Source organism: Ctenocephalides felis, unplaced genomic scaffold (genome assembly GCF_003426905.1).
Source record: "Ctenocephalides felis isolate EL2017-DRISC unplaced genomic scaffold, ASM342690v1 CF-g0.4_SCAFFOLD_01886, whole genome shotgun sequence".
Taxonomy (NCBI): domain Eukaryota; kingdom Metazoa; phylum Arthropoda; class Insecta; order Siphonaptera; family Pulicidae; genus Ctenocephalides; species Ctenocephalides felis.
In genome coordinates, this window is record NW_020538040.1 from 152466143 (window position 1) to 152486089 (window position 19947).

General features: G+C 27.1%; 2 protein-coding genes across 3 annotated transcripts in view; one reads left to right on the forward strand and one right to left on the reverse strand.

Moving 5' to 3' along the window:
- The first annotated feature begins 813 nt into the window (after positions 1-813).
- On the forward strand, positions 814-7540 carry LOC113377490 (elongin-B). Of its 2 annotated transcripts, none has more exons than XM_026617834.1 (5): positions 814-968; positions 3521-3614; positions 4818-4962; positions 5079-5239; positions 7437-7540. In XM_026617834.1, exons 1-4 carry the CDS (start codon positions 966-968, stop codon positions 5224-5226), a joined length of 390 nt encoding a protein of 129 aa, XP_026473619.1. In that variant the 5' UTR covers positions 814-965; the 3' UTR covers positions 5227-5239; positions 7437-7540. The 2 variants fall into 2 exon arrangements, with proteins under 2 accessions (XP_026473619.1, XP_026473618.1); XM_026617833.1 differs by lacking the exon at positions 7437-7540 and adding an exon at positions 5990-6299.
- Positions 7541-9820: 2280 nt separating this feature from the next.
- The window catches only part of LOC113376074 (homeotic protein labial-like), a 46880-nt gene continuing 36753 nt past the window's right edge, over positions 9821-19947 (reverse strand). Inside the window, exon 2 of the mRNA XM_026616000.1 lies at positions 9821-10410. Coding sequence (XP_026471785.1) covers positions 9875-10410 — 536 coding nt within the window. The 3' untranslated portion in view covers positions 9821-9874. The remainder of the gene's footprint in view (positions 10411-19947) is intronic.

Below are 19947 nucleotides of genomic sequence, written 5' to 3' on the forward strand. Positions count from 1 at the left end.
ACAATCTTAGTGGTAAAATCAGAAAATAAGACAATCCATGATATGAGGATATGATAATGCACTGGACTATGTAATATAAACATTAAACTTGTAATTGTAACAATATTTTACAATTATACTCATGGGGAGTTATCTCCATTTATAGAGTTGTGATGATTATACCAATATTAAATCATCACAAAAGAATAAGTGTTATCTGTAAATTACACAAGGAAGGCCAGCCGACCAGGCTCAAAAGGAAAATACCTCGAGATGTAATGTAGTTTATTTATATATATATATATATATATATATATATATATATATATATATATATATATTTAGTATATATATATATATATATATATATATATATATATATATGATTTAGTAGTATATATATATATATATATATATATATATCTTTTTCTCTTTATTTGTCTTTAGTTTTTTCTTTTTTATATATTAACTATAGTAGATACACCACTGGGCGTATCTACTAATTTGTAAACAAACACTTGTCAGCATTCTCTGCTAAATATAATTATTTTTATAGATTGCAGGATGAAAATAAAATAAAAAAAAAGATCTGTAAATTAGTTGTAAATGCATATCATCTATTATACATCTATTACTTGTAAAAACCTAATTTGGTTCGTAAAAATATTTCCAACCTAATCAGCTCAAATTTCCATATTTTCGCCACGTTCTCCCGCTAGGTGCGCCAGTTGTTATGTTTGCGGCTTTGCGCAAATGTGCTAGCGGGTGTCCCGGCAGAGATAACGTACTTGAAACATCTCTGTTTTTTTTTTCTTTAAGTGTATTGTAATCAGCGATTAACGTGTAGATGTCAATTTTGTTACTTTGCGCTTTGCATGGAAGTACAAAAGTGAAGTATTTCTAGTCAGACTATATAGGTCTACCCGGATAATTTAAATTATTCTACGTGGTTATTTAGTTGTAGTTATAACTGAAAATTATTGAAAATGGTGAGTTTTGTACTATTTTCTTACTTAGATATAATTAACCTCAAAAATGTTCTATCTGGAAAACAATCTCATTTTTATATAGAGATAGCTACCAATAAATGTGTAATATATTAACTTGTTACTATACTTGAAGTTCGTTTTTTGCATGTTATTTAGGTGGATTTCCATAATATTTATAATCATAAAATTAATTGATTGTTTAATTGGTAGTTACCCAAACAAATCTTGAGTAAAACAATATCGTTATATTTTCAAAGACTCATCATATCTATGAAAATTGTATCCAAACTAAACTACATAAGACTTAAAAGTAAAGCTAAATTACTAAAATTTCTACATGTATTTTAAATAACTTATATTATAAATTATGATTGTAATTTAATTCTTTACGAATATCAGGATTCTTTTTAATGACATTCTTTGCTATAGCAGTATATATATATATATATATATATATATATATATATATATATATATGAAGTATGTGAGTTTCGTGTTGATATATATTTTGATGAGTTATTTAGAATCGGGCAGTAACACCAAGTAAAAAAAAAAAACTAAAGTAGTTTTGAAATACTTTATTAATTTATTAATTAATTATCCTACATTTCGAAAATAATTTATTTAAAAGAAGGTTTAGCGAAGGATGCCTAATATCTTTACACAACGACAGGGCCATAAATAAAAGATTGGACAACAATTTGCTTTGCAATGACTATAAAATAATCCTTGACCATTTCCAAAACACCACCATATCTGAATGAAGCGTGTATTTTATCTTTTTATTATTTTACAAAAAACATATGTTTACCAGTCTTTTTACACTTTCGCCAAATTTGTAAACACAATTCATTCAGTTTTTAGACGTTAGTCAATCTGTACACACTAGAATGTAACCAAAAAATTGTCAAAAAAATAATTAGTTTAAATGTTCCAGTTATTAATAGCTTGGTTTATCACAGTATAATAGTGTAGTGTATTTTTGTATAATTAATTTTGTAAGTATTTATATATAAGTGCTATAACTTCATATTATTTTCCTCCTACATCATATAAAATCTTTTAGTTTTCCACTGAATGACGGTCTCGATGAAGACCGAAACGTATGGATAAATAAAGTATTTCAAAACTACTTTAGTTTTTTTTTTACTTGGTGTTACTGCCCGATTCTAAATAACTCATCAATATATATATATATATATACACATGCCATATCAAAAACTATTTTTGTTCGTACTTACGTTATATTTTTATTTGTTGAATTTTATCCTTTATATTTACATATTTGTATTTATTGTAATAATGTATTTTAGATTTGATGAATGATGATACACATTAAGTGTGAAACGTATAATTGAATAAAGAATTGGAATTTTATTATATATATACTTAACAACTTTCAGTTTTTTTTACTCGAGTTTGTGTGCACAACTAAATACATATTCCTACATAATTTTGAATATATATATATATATATATATATATATATATATATATTATTCCACATTTTATTTATTTATATTATTTATTTTATTTTTGCAAAACATATCAGGATTCTCATTAATAATTACAATTTTTGCTACATTAACATATGTTATATATATGCCATATCTAAAACTATTTTTGTTCATACTTATGTTAAATTTCTATTTGTTAAGTTTTATCCTTCATATTTATATATTTATATATATTGCAATAATGTATTTTAGGTTGATGAATGATGACACATTACACAAAATTGATGACACATAAAGTGTGAAACGTATAATTAAATAAAGTATTGGAATTTTATCATATATATATATATATATATATACATGGTCTGTTCAAAAAGTACCCGGAATTACTAATAATTAAATTTCGCGGGTCTGGAGTGTCTGATTGTCAAAATTTTTTTTTTATTGTGTTGGTATACATGCCCCTAAAGTATGATGAAATTTTCAGCTATATTCACTGTTTACTTTGTCTGTGGTAGTCGCTAAGGTTCGACGTGTTTTTCTGAGCTCGGCGATTTTTACAATGGAAGAATTGAAAAAGTCAAAGAATTTGTATTAAATTTTGCGTAAAAAATGAAATAAAGTGTTGCAAAGTGCAAAAATTCACCAGATATGGCTCCGTGTGACTTTTTCCTATTCCCAAAGTTGAAGAGACCCATGAAAGGACGGCGGTTTTCCTCGATTGAAGAAAATCGCCGAGAGTGCTCAAGGACATATCAAAAAGTGAATATCAAGGGTGCTTCGAAAATTGGAAAAAACGCTGGCATAAGTGTATTATATCTGGGGGGGACTACTTTGAAGGGGACCACATTAATGTAGACGAATAAATAAATATTTTTTTGAAAAAACGAAAATTACGAAAACTTTTTGAACAGACCTCGTATAAACTTCACCGCTTTAAGTTTGTTTTTACTCGATTTTGTGCACACATCTAAATACATATTTCTAGAAAATTTCAATTACACACACACACATATATATGTATATATATATATGTATATATATATATATATATATATATATATATATATATATATCAACACATTTTATTTTTAGGATGTCTTTCTTATGATACGAAGAAAAAAACTTACAATTTTTACTGATTGTAAAGATACTACGTCTGTCTATGAACTGAAAAAGATTATTGAAGGTAAATTCTAATTATTTTTATGCAACAATAATCTTAAATAACTATATAATAATTTTAAGTTGCAAAAATAAAATATTTTATTATCACTTTTTGTGGTGATATATTTTTGAATATCACCACAAAATATATATTTACATGTCATCAAAGTGAATAAAATATTTGTGCATCTTAAATTGTATTAATACTAGTTGGTATTTATTAAACATAATTAAAAACGAACGGACACGTTAACTCGGGGTATTTTCTGAGAGCAAATTTTCACAAATCAATAATTTTTATAATTGAACCAGTTTCCATAGGACTTTCATGGTTTAGTATGTTCATCAAGACCAAGTACTCTATCGTTATGCCAAGTAAATCGTCTAATTTTAATTTTAACAAACGTAAAAAGAATTTTAATTTCTGATGAATTTTTAAAATTAAACTACTTGCCGTAAGGCCGTAATATTTCAGTAAGTTCTATAAGACCATAATATATATCGCCAAAAAAGTTTCATAAAAATCGGCGTAAATTGTTTTTCAACAATTAATTACAAGAAAACGGCTCGGTAGATTTTCACTTAAAACTAATCAGTATCATTCTCAACTAATATCTTACGAACAGGTTTTTATTTTTTGAAATCGGTTGGGTAGGATGAGCTTAAATGTGGACGAAAAGTTTAACACTTTTTTCCAGATTACAAAGAAACGGCTCGGCAGATCGTAGCGCAAATCTGACAAACGATAGTCCTCAACGAGATACATCGAATGGCTTTTAAATTTTTGAAATCGGTCCAGCCGTTTTTGAGAAAACGTCGATTTACGGTAAAAAATCTGTTCGCAAATACACATATACTTTTTCCAAATTTGGTCTCATTCGATTCAGAATGGCTTGAAACGTCGAGAAAACATAAAATTAGCGAATCGGATTTTTTGATGACAACATAAACTTCTCCTTCGGGAAGTTAATTATCAAAAATTTTGTGAAGAATTCATTAATTGTTTTTTTTTATAATATTTATTAAATTTTAAAGTTGAATAATTGTTGTAAAATCAAATTATAAACAAAGTGTACTGGAATTAACTATTTTACTTGTTTTAATTGAACTTTTGTTTTGTTGACCAGTTATTTTTAATTTAATTTTATTAATTTACTATTTAAATTAAAATGTTTGAAAATTGATATATTTTTGTATATTAATTATTTACTGAGCATTCTGTTAGGTATTTTGAAAGTGGCACCCGCAAATCAATTATTATTCAATAAGGATAACCAGCAAATGAACGATGATGTTATGCTTCAGGATTATGGATTAAATTCAGCTACTGCTAAAGCTCAATCACCGGCACCCATTGGTCTTGCTCTGAGGTAAATTTTAATGAGAAACATGTAGATATTTTTTCTTGTTTCATTCAGTATAGTAGATAAAGCATTGCACGGTAAATTATTTTTTATTATTAATAAATACAATTGCTTAATTATAGGCTTGAAAATGGCGAGTTTGAAACATTAGATATGACTCCATTTTCCGCACCACCCGATTTGCCAGATGTTATGAAATCTCAAGATAGTAATGGCCAGGAACAGGTTTTTAAACATCCCAGGGACTTGAACAGTCAAAACGCTATTTGAGTTGGGAACACAGGTAGAACAATACACGTCGACATTATATGTTTTGGGTTTTTACTAAAAATGTTTCTCTTAATTAATGAAGGTTAACAATTTTCATTTAGATAGGTTATATTCTAATCTTTCTAATTTAAATCATTTCACATTTTTTAGTTAAAAAATATTTTTGAGTATTTTTTATATTTCTGCAAAATATTTTCATATGCAACTTATTTCGTAAGAATGATTTATGGCACTTTATCTATCCTAATACAGATGGATCGAATCTGTTCTACCTAACTTAGTTTTCGGGCATTTTTCAGGGGTGTTAGATAAACGCGGATTTAAACGATTGTAACTACAATCAATCTTTATTAAATCAAATATATATTTTTTAATAACAATAGACAGATTGTACTATAAATAATAGTATAAAAAAAGCTTAAATAAGCCTATGCAACTTATTAAAAATGTATGCAAAAAAACGTAAATCTATGTGGACCTATAAAATGTAAGTCTGTATGTGCTAGGTAATTGGAATACAAGCACATAAGTCTACGGGGCCTGTCTGTCAGTGTTAATTTATAGTTTCATATCCTTTGCGGAAGGTCTGCTTATTTGCAACTTGTTTTTAGTATCAGCACTCTCAGTATAAACTGTATTGAAGCTTACACATGTGATCGTCATTAAAGAGGTTGCATATGACATGTTAATTGGCATATAATTGCATATAACTTATGAGGAATATTTTGTTCGTTGCATTAGCTTGACTTATCCTTTTTTGTAGATTTACTTCTCAGACAAATTTTGGATTGGCCAACTTTGAACTTTAAACTCTACCAAAAAGGTGCTCCTTATTACAATTACAATCTGTGCCAAAGCCAATCAAATGAATCAATTACATTGATTAATACATTAAGTAATTGAAGTCATGATATATGCAAAAGTCTAGGCTGTAGCAAAGTAATGGATTTTAATATAAGGAGTCAATACATAATTGAACAAAACTAATCTATTTATTTACTTATTGTAGCTATATTTTTTTATTTTGTGCTTTGCATATTTAAATAACTGAGAAGTATATATGTTTTCTTGATCGGAAAGTTAATACAAATTACATTTTGTTATTATTTAGTTTGTGATTTTTACTATTATTTGATAGCAATAAATTTTTTTACATACATATAGTTAAATTTTAACATATGTGTGTTACAGAGTGCATACATATTTGATAGGATAATATGTATGGACTAAAAATAAATTTTAGTACAATAAAAACATAATAATTTTAGTACATTTGTATTTCACATCATTTTTCTTTTAAATATTTTTAACTGTATATTTTTCCAATCTGTACAGATTTTTGAATATATATTTTGAGCTATATTTTTCATGTCTATATAACTGTTTATCAGCTATTAATCTAAATATTTGTGAATATATATATATATATATATATATATATATATATATGTATGTATATATATATGTATGTATATATATATGTATGTATATGTATATATGCATGTATACCTATATCCCCCATTTTACATGGAAGATAGGTTCCACAAAAAACCATGTTGAACAAAAATCACTATTAAAATGCTCTAAAATGATAAATAACAAGCACATTGAACGAAAATTAAATATTGATATATTTAATATCAAACACCTTTCATAAATTATTAAAACTAATAAAATAAAATTTAGTTTTGATCATAAAACGGGGAGTTTCCATCTTATCTACGTATTTTCATCATAGACATAGATTATTAGGAACTCTTAATTGTAACATACATTTTGTATTGTCGTATTTTGACAGTAAAACAATGAAAATGTTATTCTAGATATAAGAGTGCGAAATTTATGAATACCATTAAAAATACATTATCTTCAAAAACAGTGTAAAATCGAAAACATGTAAAATGGGGGATAGGTGTGTATATGTATATATATGCCTTTGTATATGTATATGCGTTTGTATATATATATATATATATATATATATATATATATATATATATATATATATGAGCAAGTTCAACATCAAAATTAACTACTAAATCATATATATATGTATGTATTTGTGAATTGTTATGTATATATATATATATATGTATATATATATATATGTATATATATATATATGTATATATATATGTATATGTTTATATATATATATATGTATATGTATATGGATGCTGTTAAACATAGTTTCGTGTAATTGATTTTAGACGCATATAAAACCCTTCACAAAAATGGTTAAAGATGAAGTACAGGACTGGCATATAAGTGCTGCTCTTATTGAATGTGACACATTAATAACTTGCTTAAAAGTGACTAAAAAAGAGTATAATGAAATAAAATATTTTATTACCATTTAATTTTATTTGTTGCACATAATTTATTCTGTGATTGTTGTTAACTTATAATTGAAAAAGAATAAAACAATGCACTTTGTAGTAATATCCGACTTTATTAAGCATTTTTGCACAATGAAGTACATATTCCCTGAGATATATGTTACAGTTTCATTCGATATTATACATGATCACTATGTTATATAATATATCTATTTTACTAAAAGAATAAGAACAGATTTGTTTTCAGATAAAAAAAATTGTTTTATATTGTGAAAACAATGAACTCAAATGATACAAGATTTTATTAAGTTATTTTATATATATATATATATATATATATATATATATATGTATGTATGTATCTATATTTTTCTTAAACATACGAAAATCAATTTTTAGGTTCAATGCTGTAAAATTAAAAATTATATTTTACATATTCACGTTAATATGACTTATTTACAGTTTCTTTTATATAAAAAATTATATTAGATACCATTGAAAAAAATTATAAATTTCTGTCTCCTTTTAAATATCAGAAAATATAGTCCGTATATAGAAATCAGAGGCAAACAATACAAGATGATCATGTTTGAAATAATTTATTCAAGACTGAATATATAATTAAAGGAATTTAATATTATACTGTAGCATTGATTGAGGGCAGTTTTCTATTTATATTCATTATTACTTTCAACTTCATTTTGTGTATTAATAAAATCCAATTGTGGAGTTCATAACTAAAATAAAAATATTTGGACTAGCAAATTCATTTATTGAGCTCCAACAATGATAGAAATCAATATAATTTTCAATTAAAATTTCTCTATTTTACAAAATTTGAATTACATGTTATCAGTTAAATTAGTTAATTATTTTATATTATCTAACACTTAAAATCTAGGAGTATTAATAAATTATATAAATTCGTAGATCAGGAACATTTATTTATTTCATTTATTTTTTATATATTACTAAATACATACATAAACATATGTATATATACATACATTCATACACACACATATATATATATATATATATATTATTTATATAAATATATATATATTTATATATATTTATATATATATATATATATATATATATATATATATATATATATATATATATGAATGTAATGACGTACTATTTTTACGTAGATATATAAATATTTCAAAATTTGTTTTTATATATTTACAGGTATAATCTATAAAAGTATTTTTACACTAATTTAGGGCCACTGCATTCAATTTTTCTCTAGCTATAATAAAACTGTTTATATGGGTATCGTCTCATTGTGAACATATATTTTGTTATACCATATTAAGCTTAGTTCTTTGCATTGAATGAATGGTTTTATTTTTAATACATTATCTTTGGTAATACCAGTTTCAATCAATTATTAGTAGTAGAGAAAGCTGTAAATATTTAATTAATTACTAATAATAATAGTCAAACTAATCGGAATCTTTTCTGTTACAAGAAAAGTTGGTAGTAAAATGAGTAAGAATATTGAGTACAAGATCAATATATAAATATATTTTTTAACTAATGTAGGTTCAGCATTGAAAAAACAAAGACTTGAATTACGTTTAAAATGCCAGTGTTCTTATATTATATATATATATATATATATATATATATATATATATATATATATAAGGCTTGCAACGAATAGTTCATTTGGCATAATGCCGAATACCGAATATTCGGCTTGGTCCACAGACCGAATACCGAATATTCAGCAACTATTCGGCAGCTTTTTGGCGCCTAAACTCGTTTGTATTAATGTAATTACTATCAGTAGTTGTTATATTAATAACGCGCTACATGCTTATTCCAGTTTTATGCCGAGGCTTGCAACCACTATTCGGTTACTCTTTGTTATTTGGAATATTTGGCACCATTAATACTGAAGAATATCGAATACTTGAATACTATATGTGATAGAAAAAATTACTAAATAGTAATTTACTATTTGGTGTTCGGCCGAATATTAAAAAAGGTGCCGAATACGCCGAATACCGAATAGTAACCGAATATTCGGTGCAAGCCTATATATATATATATATATATATATATATATATATATATATATATATATATATATCATACATCGAATTCAAAGTGAAATTATAAATGTATGAATGTATTTTAAGTATAATATGTTACATATTGATTTAAGAATTTCAAATAATGAGATTGAACCTATATAATATGATTAAACTTTCCAGTATTATTGTAGTAGTCCTGGTGTATCTAGGTGAGGGCTACCCGACAAAACAGTTCTGATAATTTTTCATAAAGTTTTCTTAATTCGTGTCTCTACTATTTTCACTGCTTCCCGTTTGTGGTAGATCGATGTTTGCAACCGTAGATCCAACGGTAGTAATCGAATTTTCTTGACCAGCAGAAGTGGTAGTAGCCGGTATTAATCCGTCTTTAATGCGCTTCTTCTGCTTCATTCTTCTATTTTGGAACCAGATTTTGACTTGCGTTTCATTTAGTTGGAGTGCAGATGCGATTTCTATGCGTCGGGCGCGGGTTAAATACTTGTTGAAATGGAATTCCTTTTCCAATTCGGTGAGCTGTTTGTTGCTAAAATTCGTTCTCCCTGTATTTCCTAAGACATGTTGCGATTGTTGCTGTTGTTGATGCAAAGCAGCAGCAACGTTGTGCGTAGCACCTCGTGAATATCCTAGTCTACAAGCCGAAATAACATCCCCTGGAGAAACCCCAACAGACGATAGACAAGACGGGCCACCTCCGGCTGCAGTCACTGTCCCGATCTGGTTTCCTCCGGCTGCATTTATGAACTCGGACAGTTGGTTTGACGTCAATTTTGGCGCTGTAATAATATTTTTAATTAATAATTAAATTGTAAAGCATAAAATATTATATTTATGTAAATAGTGATCAATACTATTATGAAAAAAATTAGAAAATAAACAACAAATTATCTTAAGTTGTTTAAAAACCATTTGCTTTTAACTTTGGTTAGAATGTGATAATTTTGCGAATATTGTGGGTAATTAACTTCCCGCAGGGTAGTTATAGTAATGGGCCGAAATTCGAAAATAAAATTTTTTGCATTCCTCCACATTTTGAAGGTTTCTGAACATTTTGGCATACCTCAGAAAAAATCAATGTGTGTGTGTGTGGGTTTTGTATGTCCACATTTTTTCGTTCACGTTTTCGGGCGCACGGATCAACTGATTTAAATGGTTTAAAAAACATTCGATTCCTATTGATAGGAAGATGTGCTGATTAGTTTTTGGCAAAGGCAGGTTTAGCCGTTACGAAGATAAAAAGCAAAGAGTGCAGAAAATAGAAATCGAGTTTTTGAGAGAACGGAGCATCAGATTTGAATGATCTAAAAAACATTCAATTTGTAATGATTGGGAGAAGTGGTGATTAGTTTTTGGCAAAGGCAGGTCCAGCCTGTTTTAAAGATACCGAGATAAATATACAAAAAATGGCAGTTTTTGACAGAAATAAGCATCCGATATAATTTAATTATGCTTGTGTTGACGAAACAATTGCTTTTGGAAGAAAAAAAAAATAATTTTTACTGAAGTGTGTTTGCAAGTTCAATCAAAAGTTAATGCATTTAATCAGGATTGTAAAGAGATAGAATACTTAATTGTTTCAAATAAAAAAAATATCGAGTAAAAAAATTAAAACCTGAACCTAAGTCGATAACGGTTAACGCATTTCGCTCACATTCAGTTCTGCATTGGAGCTTGCGCGCATAACAAATATTTGAACTAATTGTGGGTAAAATGGACTAGAAAACATTATCTTTTTTTTACTCGAATTTTGTTATGAAATTATCAAGTATTTTACCATTCACGAAATTAGCTTTTATAAAAAAAATCCATAAAATTAAATAATTGCTTTTATTAGTATTGCTGTATCCAATTTGACTATTAGTAATGATTCGATGCAAACTGAAACACCAGATAACAGAAAACAAATATCAAACAAAAAATTATTTATATAGCTATATATAAAACGCTATCGCACGGATAAATTATATATTATGCGGTTTAAATCGTTTGATTGCCTATTGAAAATAGAATACTTTATTACGAATTAATTTCTAATCGTTCATGTTAAATAATATAACTTTATTGTTGGAAATGGACGTTTAAATGTAAAGAAAAGTTTTCTTTGATCTAACAATAAGAAGAACAAGTTGAAGAATGTGAATCTGTCAGACAAGTATCGCAAATTAAATTAGAAGCCGGAAGACGAATGAGCGACCTAGGACGCGGCGTAGCCGAGTTTGTTTGTTCTTGGCTAATTCGACCAGTGATGTCTTTGCCCTATCCATTAATACTTATGGTCTTCTGTTTTGCACGTTTATTTTTGGCTAATTCACTTTGGCGTTAAATGCAACTCATTCAGATTCAGTTTATAGTTGTTTTATTTTTAATTCGAATATATTATTTGTATTCTTTTATAACACCGTATATTCCACGATTGAATAATATTTTAAGAAATAGTACTGTTTTTTGCCTTAATTAAGCATACTTAAAATAATGTATACCCAAATTAGTCAACTACATAGATCAGCATGTTGTGAATGATATAATATGTATGACTCGGTCGATGAATTTTAGTTCTGATTTTTCAATAGGGCAGAGTGGGGCTTAAAAATCTGTGGGTCGACTACCGATATCTCAAAAACAAGTTAAGTTAAGAGATTTTGAAAGTAGAGTAAAAAAGATGTATAACCAGCCATCACCTCAATTTTTACTACGTTGATAGATAAACGGCAGTGTTTGAAAATCCATAACAAAAGTACTTTCTTTCGTTGTGAGCACTGTTAGTTTACGAGACCTTAATATAACTTTTAAGTATATGTTATTTATTTGATTTATAAGATGTTTTGTTAATTTTAAGTTAATTCAACAGTTTTTGTTTATATAGCCTCTATAAAAGCTTACACCTCGGTGGTGTTTAAAGGACCGATTGAACTTCACCCTGGCAAAGGTGTAAACAATAAAAAATATTAAATAACAAATTAAGTTAAATTAACAAAAAACATTTTAAAGAGATAAATAAATATAGTTATTCCTGTGTCGATGAATATTTCGGACGAAATACCAGACTAAGGTATAACCATGATCTGATTGGTAATGGTACATTTTTTCAGATTAATATGATATACAGTATATAATATACAAAGTATGAATATACAGTGTTATCTCTGAAAAATGTACCATTGAATTTTAGATTTTGTATTGGTTGAGTAATGTGCCTATTATTTCGTAAGATCTCTTTGAAATTAAATTAAGATATTGGACCTGTTTGCCCTATGGCCGTCGTATGGGGTAAAAGGCTCCTGGCAAAGTTTTTGAAAAACACAAAAATCACATTTTTACAATGAGATAATGACTGGGAGTTACTGAACATACTCAGAACATAGTCAGATAGATGTTTGTTCGATATGTGTTATTTGTTGTGAGATAATTGGTTTGGTTTTCACTATGTATTTGCCGAAAGTTAAATTGGACTTTTGTGCCCCGCTGTACTTTATAATAAATTGCACTGCTGGCGAATGTTTTCAGTTGTTTTCATACATCATAGTTTAAAATTTATTTCTTGCGGTTATATTTGGATTTTTAGTGATTTATTATAATTCAGTAATTATAATTCTGATTTATTATAATTCAGTAAGTTCAATATTGAACTGCTGGTGAACTTTTATTCTCATTTTAATAGAACTTCTGGTAAATATTTTTAGGTTTTTTCATACATGTTTTCGATTAAATCGACAATGGTTTGTAGTGTAAATGATGTTTTTTTTTCAAAAAAAAAAAAAATCAACAAGATCTGTATCAATTCCGGATTTTTAATTACCACACACATAATTATGATATCTGTTTTCTGATGACCAGTTCCTGCTCCTACATAATCTGTTTCTCCTGTATCAGTTGAGCTCCCATATGTCACAAGTCAGTATTATTATATATATTGCAGATTTATACTAATGTGCAATACGTGTAGGCCTCAATGGTATCTACCCGAAGGATAATGTTATTAAGTCAATGTAGTTGTCGAAAGGGTACGGCAGCGTTTATTGAACACGTGTTCCCTTCCATGTTCTCAATCTGCCGGATGTATGTTCTTGCATGACCCTTTCGGAATGTTCAGGACTTTTTATCTTAGATTGAGATTTGCGCACCGTGCGTGAAAAGGTTAAAAGTTGGTTGTCAGTTTGTTTATGTATTTAAATATCGTATCAGATGACATATGCTTCCATGTGAAAATATTACTAATTTACATGTAATACAAAAATTGCAATAATAAATTCATTAAATACAGATAGAGCAACCGTTGGGTTGCCTTGTGAAAAAGTGATGTAATTAAGTGAAACCATCGCAGTAGCTTATAGGACCTTACGTTGTGATAGCTGTTCAAATAAAAAAAATGTATCAGAAGTTTTTAGTATAATATTGGTGCATTGTGAAGTAATTCGTTAGCAATTGTACTGAATTAGAATAAAATTTTGAACATTGACTAATTTTAAAGGTATTGCGGCAATAACAAATTTCCGGAACCTTTTTTTCACTTTGAAGAAGTTGAAGATTGTAAAAATTTGTGAATTTTTATAAATTTTGAACAAGTTTTTGCAATCTTCGATAAAAGGTGAAAGTTTTTTTGCTAAAAGATTGGTTTATTCCACTGATTCACAAACTCACATAATTTTCAACTATCTTTTTCCTGAATCCGAAGGTTTTTTAAATTTACCTAAAATACTAATGCCTTGAAATTTTAACTCAAAAAGATACTAATATTTATAACACATAACTAAAATAATTAATTTTCAACTTATACAAGTTAATTTTACTTCTCTTGATTTATGAGTTTTCTGCAATAAATTATTTTAGTGCTAACAATTAATCATTTGATAGTATTTCATATTTAAGACTTTCTGGAGCTTCTCTGATAGTTTTGTAATTAATTTAAAATACATCATAGCATCAAGATTAATTTTGCAGCAAAATATTTATTTAATTGGTGATGTTGAGACTCAAATTATTATCTTGATTCCATGATGAATAGATATTATAGAACAGCCCACATGGATTTAAAGAATTTAAGTGGTTTACAAATATTCTTATGTATCATAATATTTGAGTGGCGCACAGATGGCGCACGAATTTACTTAATGACACATCTTAGTAACAAATATCTGAAACTTTTAATTATTGTGCGCTCAATCCAAATGTTTATATAAAGAGCTAATACTATTAGAGAATCGTTTTTCATTGATTTGGAAGCAGTTGCGTCTTTGGGAGCAAAGAAATTCGAAAATGTCCTCGAAAGGACCACCCTAATATATATATATACATATATATATATATTTATATTTATATGAATATATATATATATATATATATAAATAAATATTAATATATAAATTATTATATATATACAACGTAAATCAGACATTTTAACGTGTGCTTGCCAAGAATTCATTTTTGGATTCCAAAATACTCTTTCCAATGCCCTTTTCCAGTAAGTCCGAAATGGCTCTTACTTTTATAATGATGGACCCTGCTCATTAAAAATGCAAATTCAATGTTTTTATAACAAGTTGAATTTTTTGCACTATTTTTTATATTTTAGTGACGAAAAATAGACATAATGATTATGAAATGTGTCCAAATTATTTCTGAAAGCATTGGCAATTGTTAAGATTGGGTTTTAATTTCTCATCATGAAATAATGTTAAACAAAATTCCTAAAACTTTGTATAATTAATTTAAATTTATAGCAATACTAAAACAGAAATAAGTGAAAACATTTACTAACACATACACTATATTGTGTCTCTTACACGTGTGATTTTTTTTATATTCTAGTTAGTATGTATTTTGTGTAAGATAATAATGATCATATTCTGAAGAGGTGCATAGCGTTGAATTAATAAATCAATATTTTGAGTTATTTCTATACGTATATTGTATTTATGCTATATAGTATCCCATGATAGCATAATGCAATGCTTCAAAGTATTTTTTCTGATTTCCGAGAGGCGATACGTCCAGAGCAAAGATTGATCACTACTAGATATAATCCGCGTTAAAAACTGTCCATTCAATAGTTAGTTACATGTTTGATATAATAGTTGTAGTTTAATACGATATGCTTCATATGATTATTTTTGTGGAGTTCGTAAATTAAAAATAAGATTATTGATTGATCGGCTATTAAATATAATTTTTCTGGGTTTTATAAAAACACGTGGATATAGTGTATTTTAGTAAAACAGTTTTATTTCAAATTTTGACGATTTTATGACGAACGAACAATTTATATTTATATTCAGAATACCATATACATTTATGGAGCCTGCAAACATAAAAAGCACTAAATTAGTATTGAAAACAAACATAACTAAAAAATAGTTGAAATAAAACTGAAAAAGAGGACATAATATGATGTTAACAATATGAGGCGGTCGAAACAGAAAAAAAAAACATTTTTCTATTGGGACTCTTAGTTTTTGTTTTAATTATTTATTAGTTATGTGCATTTTCAAAACAAATTTAGTGCTTTATATTTTAAGATAAAATATAATATGCTGGTGAAAAGCATATATATAAAAACAAAAAAATGTTAGAAGTTATAATAATAAATACCAAATACTAGATACTGAATTATACTAGTATAATTTACAAAATTTTAAGAAATTCCAAACGTTCTAATAAAAAATTGTTAAATACCGATCATGTTAGTGGAAAAAATAAGAGTATTTAAATAGAAAAACAAAATTAAAATAAAATCAATAAATCACGTCCATTCTGATCAAAAGTTTGTTAACGAATTTATCGAATGTGGCTTTTGTGTTTCTCATGTTTTCCAAATAATTTGTGTGTTTTATCAATTGAAGAAAAGTCAAATTAGGGCTTAAAATGTATGAAAGTTATTAAAAAAAAAATTGAAATATAATTTAGATTTACCCTTTATTATCTGGATTGATGTTTGTTTGAAAAAGCTATTTGTTTTATTGACAGACACACACACACACACACACATATATATATATATATTTATATATATATATATATATATATATATATATATATATATACAAGCTTTAAATTTTTTTGTTCGACGATGAAATATATTCTTGAAATGTTAATTGGCAGTCGAAGTAAAAGACAATAAATAATCGAACTATTTATTTTGTACGTTTTGATACTGTATGTGTGTCATCATTCAGCATATTTTAACAATATATACAAAAGTTTTTTTATACAGTTTACAAAATATCACAAAGAGGATTTCAAAAGATTTAAACAGATTCGGCAAATTTTCTAAGCTCACAATTCTTTTCTTTATGCAAAATAATAGGACTCTTGGTATCAAAAGGTTAAAATTAATAATATGATCCGAAAACATATAGTGGTATATTGATTAGGATTTTTTGAAAACTTACAAAATAAATAGTTTAATTATTTATTGCCTTTAACTCCGACTTTTTAACATTATATATATATATATATATATATATATATTTTGTATGATTCTGAATTTGATGTTGACATATGTATTAACAAAGTCTAATAATCGGGCATAACATCAATAAAATAAATATGCCCGATTACTAGATTACTAGACTTATATATATATATATATATATATATATATACTTGCATTAAATATAAAGTTCAAATATAAATATATGTTATATTTGTTGTGAGTTGTGTTTACTAAGTTTCATAGTGAACTCCCAAAATATTATGGCTTTCTAAAATATAAGCCTTCCGTACATTCAACCTTTAAAATAATAAAAAAGTCTTTATTTTTTGTGTTATAAGTTTTTCTAACGCAGTTTTTCGATTTCGATTTCGATTCCGTTGTCATGTCTACGGCAGGCTACGATCTCGCGTAGCGCAGAAATGCGTAGATTTCCCACTTGCGTTGCGTTAGGGACGCGTGTTTTGTTTTGAGAGGCGGAGCAAACGGCTGCAAAGAAGACAAGTTTCCTTTCGAATAGGCTGAGCCGGGCGCATCTGCTCTTAATTTTATTATATCATCACATGCGAATTGATGTATATACAGATATATATATAGGCGTATAGGACATACACGCCTATATATACACATATACACATTCTCGTTTCTTACTACAAGTAACTGACTAATATTTTTTGGTTATTTTCTAGGACATTTTTTATATTTCGATAGGAATATATATAGGCACCGAAAATAGCTTTATACAGGCTACGACAAGCGCTACAACGCATGGAGGCATGGATAAAGGAAAATCCATGAAAAAATCTGATTTCTTTGATAAAGGAAAAAGACAGGTACAGGAAAACCCGACCAACATTGATGATGGCAACATGGATTTTCACTTTATTTGGCATCTCAGGTAAAAAAATTTGATAAGAGTTGGCGGTTCTCATATTATGCATACTCGATGCCCTACAGCGCCTCATCTATAATATAATATTATGTATATCTTATATATAAAAATGAATAGCAAAATGTGTTGGTAAGCGCATAACTCAACAACGCCTGGACCAATTTGGTCAATTCTTTTATTAAAATGTTCGTTGAAGTCCAAGGATGGTTCTTACGGCGAGAAAAAATCGAATAATTGCAAGGAAAATCCTAAAAACAGCCCTTTTCTTTTTCACATACAAACGTTTTTTAACTAAAACGTAGAATCAATTTGTGCTTTAGTTTTTTTTTGCTTTAATGCGTAAACAAATAAGGTGAATTAGAGAATTTATAAAGGTAAACTGATGGACAGGTAAATTGGAGGATATGTAAAATGGTAGAGAGAAGAACTGGTAGATAGACGACTATGTAGACAAATAAACAGGTTGGCAGGTTAATTTGTAAGTCAATAAAATGATAGATTGATTAACAAGTTTATAGGTAAATTCGTAGACAAATTGTTAAATAGGTAAATTATTGAACAGATAGTAGTAACATTAAACTAAATGTAACAAAAACACATCTTTGTTCTACTTTTTAATTTAGAGTAAATCACGGCAAAGCGTGAACGGGTATAGCTAGTTTATAATAAAAAAATATGAAACAGTTCAATCATATATAAATTTTATATATTATTGATCTGTTTCATATTGTATCGAGTAGACCCTCAGAGCCACACTTTTTTCTAACAATTTGTTAGAATCGTAGGCATACTTAATTCGCAAATAATTTAAATTTTTGGAAAACAGTGTCAAAATAAATTAAGAATAAGACTATTAAGCAGAATCAATCTTTCGACAGCATTTTGCAGTGTCTTAGTAGTTTTTGCAATTATTCGTTTTTTTACATTTTAGGCATTTAGTATTTTCATTCCTTGCCAATTTATTATTTCTATTCTTATATATATATATATATATATATATATATATATAATCTTTCAGAAGTTGAAAACAATATAGCTAAAAACTCAAATTTTTTTTAGCAGGCATCCATCCAGTTATTAAACTGTATTTTGTTTATAATCTATAGTCGCGTAATGATTTCTATGAAGCAAAGCAAATATTTTAAATTGAATAAATGGAAAACAATAAATAAGAAAACTTGAATAAAAATCATATTTGTAAAAAAGAATTAAATATTTAATATCAAATATTAGAGTGAAACTAATATGCAAGCGAGAGACATCTTGCTACGAGATGCTTAAAACATTAAATATTCATTGACTGTTATTTAAGTTTTTTGTTTATTGGGTGTGGATTTTTTTTGTATAATTTGTATGTTCTTTACTGAAAGAGTCAAATTGGAGCTCAAACCGTATGGTTAAAAATATTGTTTTTTTTGAAACGTAATTTAGATTATTTTTCAATACTTGATCGATGCCAATGCAAATGGTATTACAAACTATCAAAATGTATGTATTCGCTGTGCGATGACGCGTTTTACACATAAAATCTAACTTCTTGCATGTATTGTTATGACACATAAGAAAGAAGCACTTATGATAAGATTCTTTTTTTGATGTTTGTGCGTATTCTAGGTTAGGTTTCATATGCAAAACGTCTGACTGCACAGCAACCACATAGCATTTTGACAGTTTTTATATGAAATCTTTTATATGAAAAACGTAGCGCAACATAGCCTTGCGATGGTTTATTTTACGGCAATTGGCTGGTTAATCAATTTCAAGCATTTGAGAATTGTAAATTTATATCGTATCATATTGTGATTTGAATCACAATATTTAGAACACATTTTAAAATTGTATGTTTTCATTTTCGAATTTGTTCTGAATATCGTGATACAAATTGTGTATATATATATGTATATATATATATATATATATATATATATATAACAAAATAATCATAATACTATTTGCGAATATATATAGTCGCGTAATCTAGCGTTGATGCGTCCT